Consider the following 18211-nt stretch of genomic DNA (forward strand, 5'->3'; position numbering starts at 1 on the left):
GGCGACGCAACCGGATCCTCTAACATTGAGAAGGAAAGTTAGAGAAACTACAATACCCTAACTTTCCTTCTTTCTATCTATATGATTATGGCTACAATGAATTAATTTACAAATTGATGATCTATTGTGTGCATTTATAGTAATTACATACAAACAAATTGATGGTGACATAAAATTAATTTTAAATTATTTATATTTACAGTAAATACCAACAGTAAATAACCTACTAACTACTTACTAACCGTCCCTAACTTTTCTTCTTCATTTTACACTAGACAAACACTGTAGCACTGTGACTTTTCTTGAGAATGTTAGAGGATCCGGTTTCAGTGGCGACGGGCGGATCGATGGCAATGGCGGGAACACGGAAATTGATTGAGCTTGATTTTTTTTTCAGAAAGTGAGCGGAAATTGATCGATGGAAAATATTACTCCTACTTCTCAATAAAAAAAATATCAACTCCTACACAAGTCATGATTACTCACTGCCTGAGCTGTGAGCTCGTTCGCTGAGAAGTGGCGATCGCGCGCGCGCGAACCAAACCAAACTCGATCGCGGAATGGAGCTCGACGCGTGGCCCCTAAATTCGTTGGGCCCGTCCTTTCATGCGTCCCTCTCCTACCTAGCTCACCGTCCCCAACCACCGCCTATTGGCCGCCGCAGCGCACTGCAGCCCCGCAGTCTTCCCGCTCACTCACACCCCCGACTCCCACAGTGAAGAGCACCGTCCCGCCTATATATCCCGCGCATGCACCGGCGTCTCGGCTTAGGCCGCAGCTCCATCGACCGACCGACACACCGACCTCCTCGCCGCCGCGCGCAGAGACGCACCGGCACGGTGCGGCGTACCTGAGAACGCCGTAGCGTGCGCTTTCACGAGGCCGGGTCACCATGAAGACCGGCGCCGGTGAGGCTGTCAAGTCGCCGATGGCCGGGCTGCGGGCCGGGGCCATCGTCAAGCTCAACGCCGCCTTCCTCGCCTTCTTCTTCCTCGTCTACATGGCCCTCCTGCTCCACCCCAAGTACTCCCACATCCTCGACCGCGGCGCCTCCTCTCTGGTCCGCTGCACCTTCCGCGACGCCTGCCCGTCCACGTCCCACCTCTCACGGAAGGTAAGGTACGTGAGCGTGAGTCCCGACCGCTGCCACCGGTGGGGTTCTTGCCTTGCCGTCCGACATTAATACCGGCCAACCTCGCCTCGCCACCGACACTGCGCGTATGTAGGTTCTCGATTAATTAACACGTTCGTATATGCGTGCGTGCAGCCGGGAGGAAGATCAGTGGCGGCGGCGAACAAGGTGGTGGCGACGGAGCGGATCGTGAACGCGGGGCGCGCGCCGACCATGTTCAACGAGCTGCGCGGCCGGCTGCGGATGGGCCTGGTGAACATCGGCCGCGACGAGCTGCTGGCGCTGGGCGTGGAGGGAGACGCCGTGGGCGTGGACTTCGACCGCGTGTCGGACGTGTTCCGGTGGTCAGACCTGTTCCCGGAGTGGATCGACGAGGAGGAGGAGGACGGCGTCCCCTCCTGCCCGGAGATCCCCATGCCGGACTTCTCCCGGTACGACGACGACGGCGTGGACGTGGTGGTGGCGGCGCTGCCGTGCAACCGGACGGCGGTCCGGGGGTGGAACCGCGACGTGTTCAGGCTGCAGGTGCACCTGGTGGCGGCGCACATGGCGGCGCGGAAGGGGCGGCGCGACGGCGCCGGCCGGGTGCGCGTGGTGCTGCGGAGCGAGTGCGAGCCGATGATGGACCTGTTCCGGTGCGACGAGTCCGTGGGGCGGGAGGGGGACTGGTGGATGTACAGCGTCGACGCGCCGCGCATGGAGGAGAAGCTCCGGCTGCCCATCGGCTCCTGCAACCTCGCGCTGCCGCTCTGGGGGCCAACAGGTACGTACATACTACGTAATTCTTGGACTGGATCACGTACTACGTATAGTAGTGTACGTACGTGCGTGAGCATAATTTGCTCTGCCGTGTCGGTCTTGTTGCGGTTGCACCGCACGCACGCACGCGCGCACACACACACATATGCATGTAATGTAAGTCAAGCGTGCAGTTGCACCCATGCTAACGACCAATAGTGGTAAGATAAGATAGATATGGAGACGATGATGGTTCTTCTAGAAATCGAAAGAAAACAGCTGAGATAGCAGCAAAGGAAACACACACATATGGGCGAAATGCTAAAAGAATGCCAACTGACATCACAAGAGCTAAAAAGCAAAAAAGAGCAAAGAATGCCTATTGCAGGGATGTAAATGGGAAATAAACGGCTCCTGCAAGTCTCGTTTAATTAGTTTTAGCTAGCTCGCAATAGTTCATTTTCTCCGATTTTTTTATTGAACTGTTAGACCATAAATGATCTTAAACGGACCTGGTTTACATCCCTGGCCCTATTGACATCAAAACTAGAAAATGTCATTTTGGGGGAAATTCTCTCTCCTCCATATATGAAAATCGTGCAAGTAGATTTGTCCGAAAAGTACTTTTGTAGTACCCCCTCCAATCCATTAAATTGGCGATAATTAATATGGATCGAGGGAGTACCATAATTTTATAGTGCTATTTTGTCGGAGCTTTGCTAATTTCAGCCAACTGGGATTCTTTTAACAAAAAAAAGGAACACGTAAAACTGCAACCTTCCAAAGTGCGCAATTTTAGTGTTAATTACGTCGATGCAATTTTTAATTCAGTGTTAATTACATCAACGCAACTTTTTAACGCTAAAACTGTACGCATTGGAGAATTATTAGATGTTGATCCATTGTCTTACACTCAAGGCAATCTAGGAATTGACTTTTTTTTAATTAATTTACTGGTAATTCAAAAAATAGTATCATCCAGTTCTGAAGCAAGTGTTTGGAGAAAACATGAGATAATACCAAGAAAAGTGTTCCCCACACAAAAAATAAAGATTTCAAGAAATTAGATTAGCATCGGATCCCCTGCACGTACGTGTCGGTGTGTTACGCAGCTGTGTTATAAGGACGTAACACTCCACCTAATACAATTGAGGCGACGATACAGCGCATATAATCAAGCCTGCTTCTTTAATTTTCCCGCCTCTCTTTTTCGCCCTTCGTAATGCGGCATATGATCGTAGGGACCATGTTAATCAACGGGGCATATATATATGTTTGTGTAGGACAAGCCATCTGGGAGAACATCTATCTATCTACAGGAATCTGGTCGGGAAATGCTGCGTGCGATCGATCAATCGAGCTGATAATGCATCGATTCCTATCACCACTCCACTGTCCTTGGTCCTAAAACAACAATGCTGCGTAGCCCCCATTCGCAACAAACTTAAGAATCTGACCCAATCACTGGCTTAATCAACTTACTCATCACTCAGCTGCGTGATGATTACTCCATTCTCATACTAGTAGTACAAAAGTAATTAATCAGGGTGCATACAAGAACGTACTCCGGTACCATCTGTTTTGGCAACCATATATATGGCCGAACATTCATTTGCGGCCGTTAAATTGGTTTCCAAGTACGTACCATATGCATTCCACGTTAGCCCTACACATTCTAGCTAGCCTTATATCCTAGCTAGTACAGTACCATCAAAAAGCTGGAGTGGTACTGCCTAGCTAGCATTAAGCAGCACGATCGAAAGCATATATCCCACCATTGAAATGGAAACTTGTGTTGGTAATCATGGAGCCATCTATCAGTGTCTTGTCACCACTCACCAGTGCTGCCCAAAAGTGACCCAAGATCTGTCCTCACAGACACAGCAAGCAGATAGATCGATCTAGGTAGGTGTGGTGTGGCTCCGTCCCAAGCTAGCTATTCCCAAGTCCCAACTGATCACTTTCCTGTGTCCTTCCTTCCTGCTGCTAATTAGACAAGATCGTAGGAAAAGGACGCCACTTCATTCATTGCTTGGATCGGGTCACAACTCCTGATCAGTGAACATGGTAAGAAGAAGAAGAAAGACATGAAATGTTTGAAGTGAAGCTTGGGAAATGACCCGCAGAGAGGCTGGCCGGCTGGGGCCTCTCCACCTAACGCTTCTGGTTGCGAGTCGATCTCTCGATCGATCGATCGCCTCCCCGGCCGGCCGGCCATGTCGACCTCGATCGCTCGAGGGGAGCACTGTGGCGGCGGGTGTGTGCGTGCGTCGATCGACACGACGCCGTCGACACGTCAGATGAAACTTAGATTCGGTTGGTGTGACAGACAGACACAGGGTAGCTTGTCGGATTAGCTGGCTGGCTAGCTTAGCTTGTGCATGCATCAAGGCCAAGGCCAAGGCCAGGTGATACTTGCATTGCATGCTACTACACTCTAGCTACGCCTACGCGGTGGAGTGGATGGATCGACGGATGGCCAATCCACACCAAACGTACGCAACGTCGAAGAACCAACGCAAAAGTACCGCCTGTGTGGTTATATAATTCGATTCGATCCACTTTTTGTTGTTGGTGGTGGTGGTGGTGATTTTGACCGCTCCGATATCCAGCGCTAGCTTGCAGTTTGTTTCAAGCTAGCTAGGCTCTGGTTGGGTTGATGGATGGCGTTCAAAACTTGCACGTGTGCATGTTCGGACAAGGACAGGGGCGTGCATTGCGTGGTTAAAACTTTTAAGACAAGATAAATGCGTATCACCTATGTTCCGGACTACAAAACGTTTTGGATATTTCAGTGTGGACTACATGGACTGAAATGAGTAAGCGAACAAACTAAAACCCACTTATATACATTTGGTTCAAAAAAAGAAGTTAGAGCATCTTACAATTCGGAACGGAGGGAGTACATCTTTGGTCCCTCATCTATTACAATAAAGTTGAGATTTTCTCTGTTACCTCTAGAACTATTTTTTTTTAGGGGTAGAACTAAATATGAATGGTCTCTCAATGTCATCTACTTCCTTCGATCCATATTAATTGACGTTGGTTTAGTAAAAAGTTGCACTAACTTTTTGTACTAAACCAACGTACAATAATGTCAATTAATATGGATCAGAGGGAGTATTTTTCTTTTTCTATTTGCAACGTTGAAAACGATTTAGCAATGATGTGATGATGACTTCGCACCCCGAGCAACCCGGTTGGTGTAAAATTGACAGCAAGGATAAGAAAATATAGCAAGTAGGAAAGAGGGAAATGATTTATAAACGACTAATTTACAAGGAAATGGGGAAACACATTTTTTGGGGAATATAGGAAAATAAATTAAATTAAATTAATTATCAAACATATTTTAAGCTGAAAATTAGGTGTCGAATATACTACTCCATTTTACATTGTATAAAGGCTGTGTCAATTAACTCAGGTCAGAGGGAGTAGTGTTATTTGTCGGTACTAATAAATGATATACAGACAAATAGTTTGTATTTTATCTGTAAGAGCAGTGATATACAGACGACAACTTCCGTTCCGATTCCTGCACGATGGATCAAAGCATCCATTAGATCGCATCATTTTACAAACCAGCACCATTCAAAGAAGGCATCGTCCAAAAATTATATGTGCATTGTTGTGTGTAAAGTACTTTCTTCGTAAATTAATATAAGAGCGTTTAGAATACTACGCGGGAGTAGTTTTTATCTGTAAAGCGGGCTATGCCTGTTTCGTGGTTTTACAGTTAGGTTACATTTTTATTTATTTTACTGTTCCTGTCACGTTTCGGAAATCAACTAACCATGCATTGCAACCCGTACACAGGCATCCACGAGGTGTTCAACGCGTCGGACCTAACAGCGGTGGACGCCGGCAGCCAGCGGCGCGAGGCGTACGCGACGGTGCTGCACTCGTCGGACCGGTACCTGTGCGGCGCCATCGTGCTGGCGCAGAGCATCCGGCGGTCGGGCTCCACCCGCGACATGGTCCTCCTCCACGACCACACCGTCTCCAAGCCGGCCCTCCGCGCGCTGGTCGCCGCCGGCTGGATCCCGCGCAGGATCCGGCGCATCCGCAACCCGCGCGCGGAGCGGGGCTCCTACAACGAGTACAACTACAGCAAGTTCCGGCTGTGGCAGCTGACGGAGTACTTCCGCGTCGTCTTCATCGACGCCGACATCCTTGTCCTCCGCTCCCTCGACGCGCTCTTCCGCTTCCCGCAGATCTCCGCCGTGGGCAACGACGGCTCCCTGTTCAACTCCGGGATCATGGTGCTCGAGCCGTCCGCGTGCACGTTCGAGGCGCTCGTCCGCGGGCGGCGCACCATCCGGTCCTACAACGGCGGCGACCAGGGGTACCTGAACGAGGTGTTCGTGTGGTGGCACCGACTGCCTCGCCGGGTGAACTACCTCAAGAACTTCTGGGCCAACACCACCGGGGAGCGGGCGCTCAAGGAGCGGCTGTTCAGGGCGGAGCCGGCGGAGGTGTGGTCCATCCACTACCTCGGGCTCAAGCCCTGGAGGTGCTACAGGGACTACGACTGCAACTGGAACATCGACGACCAGCGCGTGTACGCCAGCGACGAGGCGCACCGGCGGTGGTGGCAGGTGTATGATCAGATGGGGGAGGTGATGCGGGGGCCGTGCGCGCTGTCGGAGCGGAGGAAGATCGAGATCGCGTGGGACAGGCACGTCGCCCAGGAGATCGGGTACGCCGACGAGCACTGGAAGATCAACATCACCGACCCCAGGAAATGGGAGTAGTGCCACGCCACGGCGGGTCTCCGTGGACACGAACGTGACTAGTCTAACTGGCCGCGCCGGCCGGCCGGAGCGGCGGCAGCAGCTGATCGAGCTCGCCGCATTTTGAGTTATGATTTCTCTATTATTTTTTGTCCATATAATACGTACGTATACACAAGCATGCATGTGGTCATTGCACAAACTTTGGTGGTTGAATAATGAGTAGTCATTCAGTTGAGGAAATCACTAGTTGCAGCAGGGTACATGTCAAAACTTCCTGTCACGTATTCTAAAAGTGGATTCAATTGTAGGGCTAGGATCGAGCACCCCTGGCGACGGGCGCTGGCCTTTTCGTCTGAGAGGAAGAAAGAACGACTCGATCCTATTTCCTTGTCCCAACTAAAGTTTTTTTTTAAACGAGGTAAAAGACTTGCCATTTTCATTGATTAAGAAGAAGAGAATTGCCCGGTTAATTAATGGAAAAGCGGGCTAAAACCGATACAACACAACCCACATGACATGGGCACCACCGGCCAACCTGGCCACCGACATGGAACAGAATCCACGACGGCACATGCCAACAGATGGCCACACTCGCAAACAACCGACAGCTCCGACTTCGACGACGAGAAACAGAAGGGAAATATGCAGGACTTGCGCCGACCGTGCCCTCCGCAAACGACCGCCGAGTGTCTGTCATCGTCATCACCTGGACTCGCTCCATCGCAGCTCCGACTTCAAAGCAACCAAGCAACCACGGAAGAGCACCTCGGACACGCCGGGAAGATCCGACTACCGAAGACCACGCCGCGACCCAAGCTCCTCTCGACGCCATCATCGTTGCCAAACAGAAACCAGCGCCCCGCCTCAGCAAACCACGCGGCGAAGATGCCGCCATCGACCGCGAAGATGCCATCATCCACCAGTCTCTCAGTCGTAGCCGGCTCCGAGACGATGCCCCAAGGAGGAGAAAGACGCTATGACGCCTCCATCGCCCGATGCAGCGGATCTGAGGTTTCCCTCCGGAGCCAAAGCCATGGGTTGAAGGAGGAGCACCTCCACGACGACGCTTCCAAGAAAGATCGCGGCACCCGCAGGCGCCGCCGTTGTCGGCTCCGGTGAAGACCGGAGCAAGGATTTCTCCCGGAGATGTGCCGACCATCTGCCACCACCGACCGCCGCCCACTAACCACCACCTCTGCCGAGACCGACCTCACTCTGGCCACGGGATCCCACGATCCACCGCGGCCAGACACGCACCACCCCCTGGCCGAAGCCGCCACCACCGAACCCGGGGCCGCCGCCCCGGCAACACCGTCAGCCACCATCTTGGACTAGCGCCATCCACGAGTCCCCACAGCCGGAAACTCAGTCAGGAGACGAGCTGTAGCGACGACGCCCTCAACAGGGTCACGACGCCCGTGGACGCCGCCATCGTCACCCCGAACGCAGTCAGGCATGGTTTTCACCAGCAGCCGCACCCCACGACCGAAGACCGGCTGGACCAGCCGGCATACCACGGCCACTGCTTCGCCCGCGTGAACACCGCAGCCGTCGTCACCCACCACCGTCCCGGGGCCGCCGCCCCGAGATCCAGCCTCCACCGCCCGTCGAGTGGCGCCCGACTGAGCACCAAGTCCAGCCGAGCCGAGCACGCCCAGCCACGGCCAGCCACCACCCTCTCGCAGCATCACCGCCTGGAGCAGTGCCGCCCCCGCTCTCGAGAACGGGACCGAGGGGTCCCGCCGCCGCCGCGCCGCCAGGGCTTTGCCCGGCGACGCCTCCGGCGGCGGCAAGAGGAGAGGGAGGCGCAGGGGGGCCTGCTCAAGCCCGCAGGGGCGCCCCGGTGCGGCCCGGCGCGGCCGCACGGGAGTAGCTTATTTCCCTGTTATATATATACATTCATTCATATGAATGTACATACACATACCTTATTTCTATCGGATTTGCTATTTCACATCTAGATGTGAAATAACTATCTCACATTTAAGTGCAGAGTCATTGGAGCGTCTGTCTTTAATATTCGTGCAAAAACATGATGGTCTGGCTGCTGCGCTAGCGGCTCGCTGGCGGCACCTTGTCTCGCGTGCAGCCTATGTCCAGGTCGCTGCTTAGTCGGGCCATTGTTGGGTTGCACAAGTTTGTGCTCCTTTTCTTTTTGCCACAAGTCTGTCCTCCTGAAGGTTGTTGCTAGTGCGAGCTCGTCTGTGTTTTTCTATTTTCTTTTCACAAGTATGTCCCATCACTCAGTTTTGGTTGTTCTTTTTTTTTCTAAACTCCCATTTGACTTCAAGTATTCGTTTTTTGTTCTTTTTTGTTTTATTTTTTCTGTTTCATTATTGTTTTAAATAATGGACAATTTTAAATTCATCATTTTTTGTTTTTATTTATATTTTCTATTTTCACCTTTTTATTTTTTTATTGTTCATTTATTCGTTTAAAATTCATGAAATTGTTTTCACTCTGTCATATGTTCGCTTTAAATTTCATGCAAATCTTGATTGCAGGTTACTTTATGACGCGTGCTCTGTGTCGCCTCTTGTGTGTTTGGTATCTACTTGTCGACTTTGCTTGCACGTGTGTCTTTTGTCGGGCCATTTTCGCGGCGTGGTCTTGGGTCCCATTTCGATCATGCTCGCATAGACTTGATCATGCATGCCGTGTCAACTTGTTCCTTTTTGTTGCGGCGTCCTCTTGTCCTGTTTGTTTTGTGTCATCGTGTTCTCGCATTTATTTTCACATGGGCTCATATGTGTCGTCGTTTGGGGGGCTTGACTATGAAGCTTATCCCCCATATTCTCACTGACCGATCTTTGACCCCTATTATTTTGCATGTGTTCTATTTTTCATCCCAGTTATAGGTCCACTCTTGACATGCAACAGGCATGTAGTTTGTTTCATCCTAGTTACGAGTCGATCATTGACTCACAACTGGGTTCATAGTTTGTAGTTGTCCCAGGTGCAAGTACGCCCTCAACTCGCAACTGGAGTATGTATTTTTTTTGTTTTTCATTCCAGTTGCAGGTCCATCATTGACGCGCAACTGGGCCTCGTTCTAGTTGCAAGTCGACCCTTAACTCGCAACTGGTCTCGTAGTTTCGTAGTTGTCCCGGTTGCAAGTCCATCCTTGACTTGCAACTGGGCTCATAGTTGTCCGAGTTGCAAGCGCACCCTTGACTCGCAACCGGAGCATGTGTTTTTATTTTTCATCCCAGTTGCAGGCCCATCATTGGCACGCAACTGGGCGTGTATGTTGTCCCATCCTAGTTACAAATCGATCCTTGACTCGCAACTGGGCTCGCAGTTTCGTAGTTGTCCCATGTGCAAGTCCACCATCGACTCGCAACTGGGCTCATAGTTGTCCGAGTTGCAAGCCCACCCTCGACTCGCAGCCGGAGCGTGTGTTTTTATTTTTCATCCCAGTTGCAGGTCCATCATTGACACGCAACTGGCCGTGTATGTTGTCTCATCCTAGTTGCAAGTCGGTCACTGACTCGCAATTGGGCTCCTAGTTCCGTAGTTGTCCCAGGTGCAAGTCCATCATTGACTCGCAACTGGGCTCATAGTTGTCCGAGTTGCAAGCCCACCCTCGACTCGCAACCGGAGCATGTGTTTTTATTTTTTATCCCAGTTGCAGGTCCATCATTGACACGCAACTGGCCGTGTATGTTGTCTCATCCTACTTGCAAGTCGGTCACTAACTCGCAATTGGGCTCGTAGTTCCGTAGTTGTCCCAGGTGCAAGTCCACCGTTGACTCGCAACTGGGCTCATAGTTGTCTGAGTTGCAAGCCCACCCTCGACTCGCAACCGGAGCATATTTGTTTTTATTATTCATCCCAGTTGCATGTTCATCACTGACACGCAACTGGGTGTGTAGTTTGTCTCATCCTAGTTGCAAGTCGATCAATGACTCGCAACTGGACTCGTAGTTGTCAGACTTGCAAGCCCACCCTCGACTTGTAACTGGAGCAGGTGTTTTTGTTTTTCATCCCAGTTGCAAGTCCACCCTTGGCTCGCAACTGGGCTCATAGCTTGTTTCGCCACAGTTGCAAGTCAACCCTTGATGCGCAACTCAGCCCTACCCATTTGTTGTCTCGGTTCCAAGTGCACCATCGACAGGTAACTCGGCCCGGCCTATTTCTTTTCCTAGTTACAAGTGCACCCTCGGCACGCAACAGGTTAGGAGGGGGGCTTTTTATTTACCTTTTGTGTTTTATGATGATAAAATATCAAACCAAGGTATGTTATACGTGTGTTTGGGAGCTATCTTTTTGTGTGTGTGTGTGTGGGGGGGGGGGGGGGGTGTTGTTGCATGTTCATCATTAACTTGCAACTTGTTCTCGACCCTCTAACCCAGCTGCACGTCCTTTTTGACACACAAATGTGTCACCTATTTGCAAGTCCATTTTGTACACACATTTTTGATACAGTTTTATGCCAAACAAGAAAAGTAAAATACTTTTATTAGTACTAAAAAAAGAAAGAAATATATGGGCCGCCTTTTTTTCTCCCTCTCCTACGTGACTACCCTACAAATCATTTTTTAATTTGAAAGTTTATCGTTATGCATAGGATACACAGGGAAGGAAGCATGTCATCACACCGGTGTGTGCATTATATTAGCTGATCCTTCGATGAGCGTTGCATGTGCATGCATGTCAAAGTACGTTCTAGTACATGCATGTCAGAGTACGTACTAGTTTATTTTGTATGACAGAAATGTTCCGAATGTTCAAACTATGTTCCCATTTTCAGAATTTGTTCACAAATAAAAAAAAGCATGTTTCATGGAAAAGTTCACATTTTCAAAAAATGTTCTGGAATTTCCAAAAAGGTTCTCATTTTAAAAAATATGTTCGTGTTTCTGGGAAACTGTTGGTGTTTAAGAAAATATTCAAAATTTAAAAAATTGATTGCATTCTAAAAAACTTTCCGAGATTTTAATTTATTTTGTGTTTTAAAAAAATGGAATTACAAATAGTGTTCACATTTTTTACAAAAATATTCTGCATTTATAAATTGTTCTCAGTTTTTTAATAAATGTTCAAAAAGGTTTCAATTCTGACGCGTAGTGAGTTCTTAAATATTCGCGCTGATCGAATATCACGAACATCCATTTGTTCTAGTGGCTAGAAGAAACCTTAAGTAGTCGGAGCTTGGTAGTTCGATTCCTTCTTAACTGCCTTTATCTTGCAACTTTTTCTTTTTTTTCTGAGACGAAACAACGCACTTAGGAATTTTTCCCGTGTGCTATAAACCAACACACTAGCTGTGTACCAGCCCAGTCGTAAAAATGTGAGCTTGTTTCACACTTAAGGGCCTGTTCGGAGCCCCTCCGCTCCGCGAGGCCGCTCCCGGAGCTGACTGAGTTCTAGTTAAAAAGTGCAGAGCCAGCGAAACGGTACTCCCGAAATTCTCAATTTTTACGGAGCGGGCGGACTGCCGAACAGCGCCTAAGTAGACGCACTTAGCTTGTTTAGCACCAAGGGGAGAAACTTGGCTGGACAACCATCAAACAGAAAAACAAAAGAAATAACAAACCAGCAGTAGAAAATTGTCAATGAAAAAGCCAGAAACAGGGTGACATCTAGATGTTATATAGACAGACCCTATTTCTATAAGTATTATCAAAATACGAAGGACACAACATCTTAAAATTGACGAAGTCATCACAGATACTTCATAGTCAGACAAAACGTCTTCTTCCACTGAACGAATATCGCCGAAAACACTGAAATAAATCTAATAAATGCGAGCACCAGTATAGCTGACCGGTAGATGGACGTGCGTGCTCCCCGGGCGCGGCATCGCCCGTTTTCCCCGCGACGCGCCAAGAGAAGACATGAGGCCCCCAAGCACGCTGCGTTGACCCCTTCAACCTTATACAGTACAGTTACTATATTTAAGCGGTGACCCTGCATGCATGCATGCATGCATGAACCAAGACCAGCCGTACGTCCTCCTCCGTGCGATCGACCTCCGTTGGTGGTGCGGCTGGCTGGCTGGCATCCGGCGACGGCGCGCGCGTCCAGACGAGACGTACCCATAAACATTTGCCTCCTCCCTTCCGGAGCCCCCTTTCCTGGCCTCTTCTCCTCGGGAGCCTCCCCTTCGCGGGTGCTCCATCCATCCAATCCTATTATGACATTACGATGCCACTCCCCATTGCCTTCCTCCTCCCCCTCTTCTTCCTCCTCGCCGCCACCGTTCCCTCCTCCCGTGCCGACGCCGCCGACGCCGCCCCCGCCGTCCCGCAACCCAGAGGTACCAATGATCCAACCAGCAGCCTCGGATGAATTATCGGCATCGCATTGGTTGATCGATGCGTCCGCCGCGTGACAGGGTTCTACATAAACTGCGGGGCGGACAAGGAGGTGCAGGTGGGGAGCATCAAGTGGGTCCCGGACGCCGGCTTCATCGCCGTCGGCAACGCCTCCGCCGTCAACAAGCCCGCCATCCTGCCCGTGCTCGCCACGCTGCGCCACTTCCCGGACGCCACCGCGCGCAAGTACTGCTACACCGTCCCCGCCGTCAAGGGCTCGCGCTACCTCGTCCGCACCACCTACTTCTACGGCGGCTTCGACGGCGGCGCCGAGCCCCCCGTGTTCGACCAGATCGTCGACGGCACCCTATGGAGCGCCGTCAACACCGCCGACAGCGCCCGCCGCGGCATGTCCACCTACTTCGAGATGGTGGCGCAGGCGCAGGGCAAGTCCATGAGCGTCTGCCTCGCGCGCCGCCCCGACACCAGGTCCAGCCCCTTCATCTCCGCCCTGGAGCTCGTCGACCTCGAGGACTCCATGTACAACACCACCGACTTCGACAAGTACGTCCTCAGCACCGTCACGCGCAGCGCATTGGGCGCCCAGGGCGAGATCATCAGGTACGCACGCTGCACGTCCGTCGGCACCGGCGCAGCGCATGCATGCATGGCAGTGGCATGGCATCCATGCATGGAGACCCTAACGTGACGTGCTGCTTGGCATTACCAATTCTAGCTATCCAGATGACCAGTACAACCGGTACTGGGCGCCGTTCACGGACGGCAACCCCACGACGGAGAGCCACTCGCCGATCGCGCCGGCGGACTTCTGGAACCTGCCGCCGGCCAGGGCGCTCAAGGGCGCGATCACCACCAGCCGGGGGAAGAAGCTGACCGTGCAGTGGCCGCCCCTGGAGCTGCCCTTCGCCAGCTACTACGTGGCGCTCTACTTCCAGGACCCGCGCACGGCCAGCCCCTACAGCTGGCGCGTCTTCGACGTCTCCATGAACGGCAAGGACTTCTTCCGGGGGCTCAACGCGACGGCCGCCGGCGTCATGGTCTACTCCAACACGATTCAGCTGGCCGGGAAGACGGAGATCCTGCTCACGCCCAACGGGACCTGCCCCGTCGGCCCGCTCATCAACGCCGCCGAGATCTACCAGATCGTGCCCGTCGGCGGCAGGACCGCCACCAGCGATGGTATGTGCTACTCAATTTCAGACCCTTCATATCATATGCCAATATGTAGGTACGTACTTTCAGACTGTAAATTGTCATCATCTGTCTGGAGTAGTACTAGTAATTAGTGTATTTTCACCTTACGTTTGTGGAATTAGTACGTGATTGGGTGATAAAAAGGTTCAGGCTTCTTCTACATTGTGCAGTGGGTGCAATGGAAGATCTCGCGAGGAGCTTGAAGAACCCGCCGCCGGACTGGGCCGGCGACCCCTGCCTGCCGCGGCAGAACTCGTGGACCGGGGTCGGTTGCTCCGACGACTCACCCGTGCGCGTCTTGTCACTGTAAGCAAACAGATTATATGAACTCTTGTGCTCTTTATCCAGTTGCTAACAGTGCTCAAACTGAAATAATTTCGATAAAATTTGCCCACTGGAATTGTGATACAGTATTATGAAACTTAGATTCAGTAAACTGTGCTGACCATTTCTGCAATAATATGACCTCTGTTCTGTACTACAGGGATCTAAAAAATCGTGGTCTTTCAGGATCGCTTCCAGACAGCATTGGAAATTTGACTGGGATGAATACCATGTAAGATAAGATATATAGAAATCAAATCTTGTAAGGGAAAACACTCCTTCTAATCTTGGCTCTGATTTCCCTCCCTGCAGTTCTCTCAGTGGCAACAAGCTCTCAGGGCCCATACCTGACTTCAGCAGCATGCAGACCTTAACTGCATTGTAAGCTCAATGCATATATTGAATTATTCATCCTAGGATTATTTTCCTTCATGCTAACATTCCACATTTCCAAAAAGGCATCTTGACGGCAACCAGTTCAGCGGACCGATCAACCCGTCGCTGGGAAACCTCACCAATCTTAAGGAACTGTAAGTGCTCAGTTTCTCCTTCTCGAGGTTCTTTCACCGGCTTTCTTCCCCTGATACGTTTGCTCTGCACAACGGCAGGTTCCTGAACAACAACAATCTCTCCGGACTGATACCACCAAGCCTGAAAATCAAGCCTGGACTTGTCATGAGGTATGCCGATTGACGAGTAACGAATCGCTCCGCTTACATTGTTTACTTTTTGCCTCATGATGATATGGTTTGCATGAATAACTTCTGACAGGACTGAGGGGAACAAACTTCAATGAGGCTGGCAAGGAGGAAATATCGTGATGCTAATTTGTTAATCTAACGGTACACTTATGTATACAAGAGATACAATTGAAGAAGGGAGAAGAGTGAAAGGCTTCAGAAAGTGTAGGATGATGATATACTGATGTACCATGTGTATTTATGTGAGCTGAAGATTGATGTGATATTTGGCATCCTTTTGAGCCATTGTGTCCTTCTCCTAGTGTAGGACTTTAGGTACATACAATTTTAGGCCAAAGAATCATTTCCTGGTCTATCTAAGGAAAAATGTGTATTATGTTACACTAGAGACTTCATTTAGGAAGATCAATATGTAGTAGCAGACAGACACACAATTAGCTGATTACTTGATTATCAGTACTGGTGGACACGGAAACATATTACATAGCTGCGCGGGTAATCCTGATACACAAAAGCCTTACACCACGCTCCAAATCCTACTTGCCATCTTGTAAGCAACTGGTGGACATACCAACAAAATGCATAACCGCACAGGCGACCCAGATAGATAAAGCTTAAACCATACCCAACTCCTAACTAGTACCATCTACCGATAGGTTAGTTCTTAGCAGTGAAGCTGCAAGGTGTGCTCACTCCATTTCCTCGTTGTTGTCATCACCAACAGCAGCTCGGATGATATGCACCTGAAAAGAAGTTCAGTCATTCACATTATTCGAGAATAAAACCATCTTGAGTTCGCAGCTGCATATCATTCAGATATTAGTGTCCAGTAGGTTTTCGAACCTTGAAGGTTGTAGGCTTGATCAGCTGAAAGACCGTCGAGTCTCCATCCCGAATCACATGATCCAGAGCAAAACCAGCCCAGCCACCACTTAGCCCCTTCTTGTAGGCAAGGTACTTGGACTCGAACTCTTCATCTTTCTCATCCACCAAAGTGATAGTGCAGTCATTCTTTGGCAGGTACGTGTCACAGAAATGGCTTGGGAGACCCTTTTGATCATGTCATACAACAAAGTTAGGACGCAGGAGAATACAAGATCGATGAGCCATGAATTCACACGACGTGCAATAGTAGTGCAATACTCACCAACCAGAACCCTCGCACCACATGTGAATGTAGCATCCGCTTCATGAAGGATGGAAATTCAGGGTCAAGTTGTGATTCTAACTCCTCAGCTTTGCTTGCTGCCTCCATCCTAGCTTTCATGGAAATTGGTCCACCTCCACCTCCTGCTAAGTAGATGCTGCCACTTCGTCTTCTAGGAGACCACCTGCAGAAGAAATGGATAGATACGATTTAGTTATTTCACACGATGGAAGAGATTACAGGTCTCGAGCTCCTATGATTCACAAACCTTCCCACTCTCTCACTATCTTCTCCCACCTGTCAATTGAAAACAAACCTTACTTGTCAGAGAAGCAAATATGGAATTCAGCTGATTACAGTAGGGACAATACTACAATGGCTCAGTGCCTGAAGCTCTTTCTCACAGGATACGAGATTTTACAGATAAGAATACAAGCTGCCTCTGAACAGAAGCAGTTGGCACGAAAATTTTAGAATGACATACGCTTGTTTTTATTCTTACTAATTCATAATAAATTGGCATAATCTGGGACAGTTCCACAGTAAAAAAAGTGAAGTAAAATCGTCTCCAGTTCTGAAACAGGCTGCACTTGCAATTCAGTATGAGCAGCACTAGGCAGTAAAAACAGCGAGTAAAAAGCAAAATAGTTGCTATCTCACAGCAAAAGGTGGATAAATCAGTTGCCATCTCACATCAAAAGGCAAATAAGCGATGCAAGGACAAGATAGAAAACGTATTTAAAGATCACAGCACAATGGCTCAATGCCTGAGGCCTTTTGTTTTAGGATAGGAGATTTTGCAGAAAAGAATACAAGATGCCTCTGAACAGAAGCAGAGCAGGTCTAGAGCACCTATGTTAATGCTGCCCATACACTTTATTTAACTCTTACTAGTTCATACCAAATTCAAATAATCTGGGACAGTTCAACAGATAAAACTGTGGAGCAAATGGCATCTTCAGTTGAGCAACAGGCTGTACGTACCGTACTAGCAGCACAAGCCAGTAAGAGCAGTGAGAACGGTCAAATTAGTTGCCTTTACTTTTACTAATTCATAATAAATAAAATTGACATAATGTAGGACAGTTCAACAGATACAAATGTAAAGTAAACATCATCTTCATTTCCGCAACAGGATGTATTTGCAGTTACAGTATGAGCAGCACTAGGCAGTAAGAAGAGCGAGCAGAATGCAAAATCAGTTGCCATCTCGCATCAAAAGATGGACAAAATCAGTTGCCATCTCACAGCAAAAGGCGAATTAGCCACGCAAGGGACGACACAGAGACCGTATGGATGCAAAAATCACAGGAAACAGGTGCCTTTATTTAGTATAAGCATTTCCCCCAAAAGCTTGGTACAGATCAGGCAAGGGAGATTGATGGATGGATGGATGGATGGATGGATACCTCCGCGCAGGCGTCGGCGTACTTGACCTCGGGGATGTGGGCGAGCCGGCGGGACCTCCTCGGCGGCGACGGGACGGGGGTCGCGGCCTCGATGATCCTGCGCCGCTTGTGCTTCTGCTCAGGCATGCGCAAACACAAGAAAGAAAACGCACGGTTAATGGCAGCGAGCGACCGATTCGGCGAACGGGGCGGCGGCCGCGCGCGGCAGAGGCAGGAAGAGAGAAGGCGGCGAGGAGGGAGGGGTGGTCACCATGGGGGAGGGGGTCTTGGGGGCGACGGCGGCGGAGAGGTGGCGCAGGTTGAGCGCCTCCATCTTGCGCTTGTTCTCCTCCACCGTCCTCTCCCGCTCCGCCTCGTACGCCGACATCCCCTTCTTCTCGATCGCCATCGCCGCCGCGCGCACCTCGATCCCGGAGCAGGAGCAGCAGCAGCAGGTGGTGGGATTGGGTTTCTTGGAGGCAGGCGAAGGTTGGGGGAGGAAGGCGTGGGTTTAAGCCGGGGATTTCGGGGAGTGGAGGGAGGGGGTTGGGGTTTTTCAATGTGCCTCGG

General features: G+C 50.1%; 3 protein-coding genes across 4 annotated transcripts; 2 read left to right on the forward strand and 1 right to left on the reverse strand.

Annotated features, from left to right (window-relative positions):
* The first annotated feature begins 498 nt into the window (after positions 1–498).
* On the forward strand, positions 499–6846 carry LOC109735165 (UDP-glucuronate:xylan alpha-glucuronosyltransferase 2). Of its 2 annotated transcripts, none has more exons than XM_020294372.4 (3): positions 499–1119; positions 1268–1895; positions 5687–6846. In XM_020294372.4, the coding sequence occupies exons 2-3, from the start codon at positions 1346–1348 to the stop codon at positions 6622–6624; spliced, it is 1488 nt and encodes a 495-aa protein (XP_020149961.1). In that variant the 5' UTR covers positions 499–1119; positions 1268–1345; the 3' UTR covers positions 6625–6846. The 2 variants fall into 2 exon arrangements, with proteins under 2 accessions (XP_020149961.1, XP_020149960.1); XM_020294371.4 differs by having other exon boundaries at positions 611–1114.
* A 5910-nt stretch (positions 6847–12756) lies between these two features.
* Positions 12757–15387, forward strand: LOC109735176 (probable LRR receptor-like serine/threonine-protein kinase PAM74). The gene is made up of 9 exons (XM_020294384.3): positions 12757–12868; positions 12947–13487; positions 13603–14066; positions 14252–14387; positions 14566–14637; positions 14718–14786; positions 14864–14935; positions 15014–15085; positions 15177–15387. Exons 1-9 carry the CDS (start codon positions 12757–12759, stop codon positions 15199–15201), a joined length of 1563 nt encoding a protein of 520 aa, XP_020149973.1. The 3' UTR covers positions 15202–15387.
* A 132-nt stretch (positions 15388–15519) lies between these two features.
* LOC109735147 (B3 domain-containing protein Os03g0184500) lies at positions 15520–18180 on the reverse strand. Its single transcript, XM_020294348.4, has 6 exons — positions 17913–18180; positions 17663–17776; positions 16522–16550; positions 16254–16437; positions 15950–16156; positions 15520–15849 (listed from the first exon to the last, which is right to left on the reverse strand). The coding sequence occupies exons 1-6, from the start codon at positions 18048–18050 to the stop codon at positions 15796–15798; spliced, it is 726 nt and encodes a 241-aa protein (XP_020149937.1). The 5' UTR covers positions 18051–18180; the 3' UTR covers positions 15520–15795.
* Positions 18181–18211: the final 31 nt, after the last annotated feature.

The sequence above is a fragment of the Aegilops tauschii genome, chromosome 4 (assembly GCF_002575655.3).
Source record: "Aegilops tauschii subsp. strangulata cultivar AL8/78 chromosome 4, Aet v6.0, whole genome shotgun sequence".
NCBI classification, from domain to species: Eukaryota; Viridiplantae; Streptophyta; class Magnoliopsida; order Poales; family Poaceae; genus Aegilops; species Aegilops tauschii.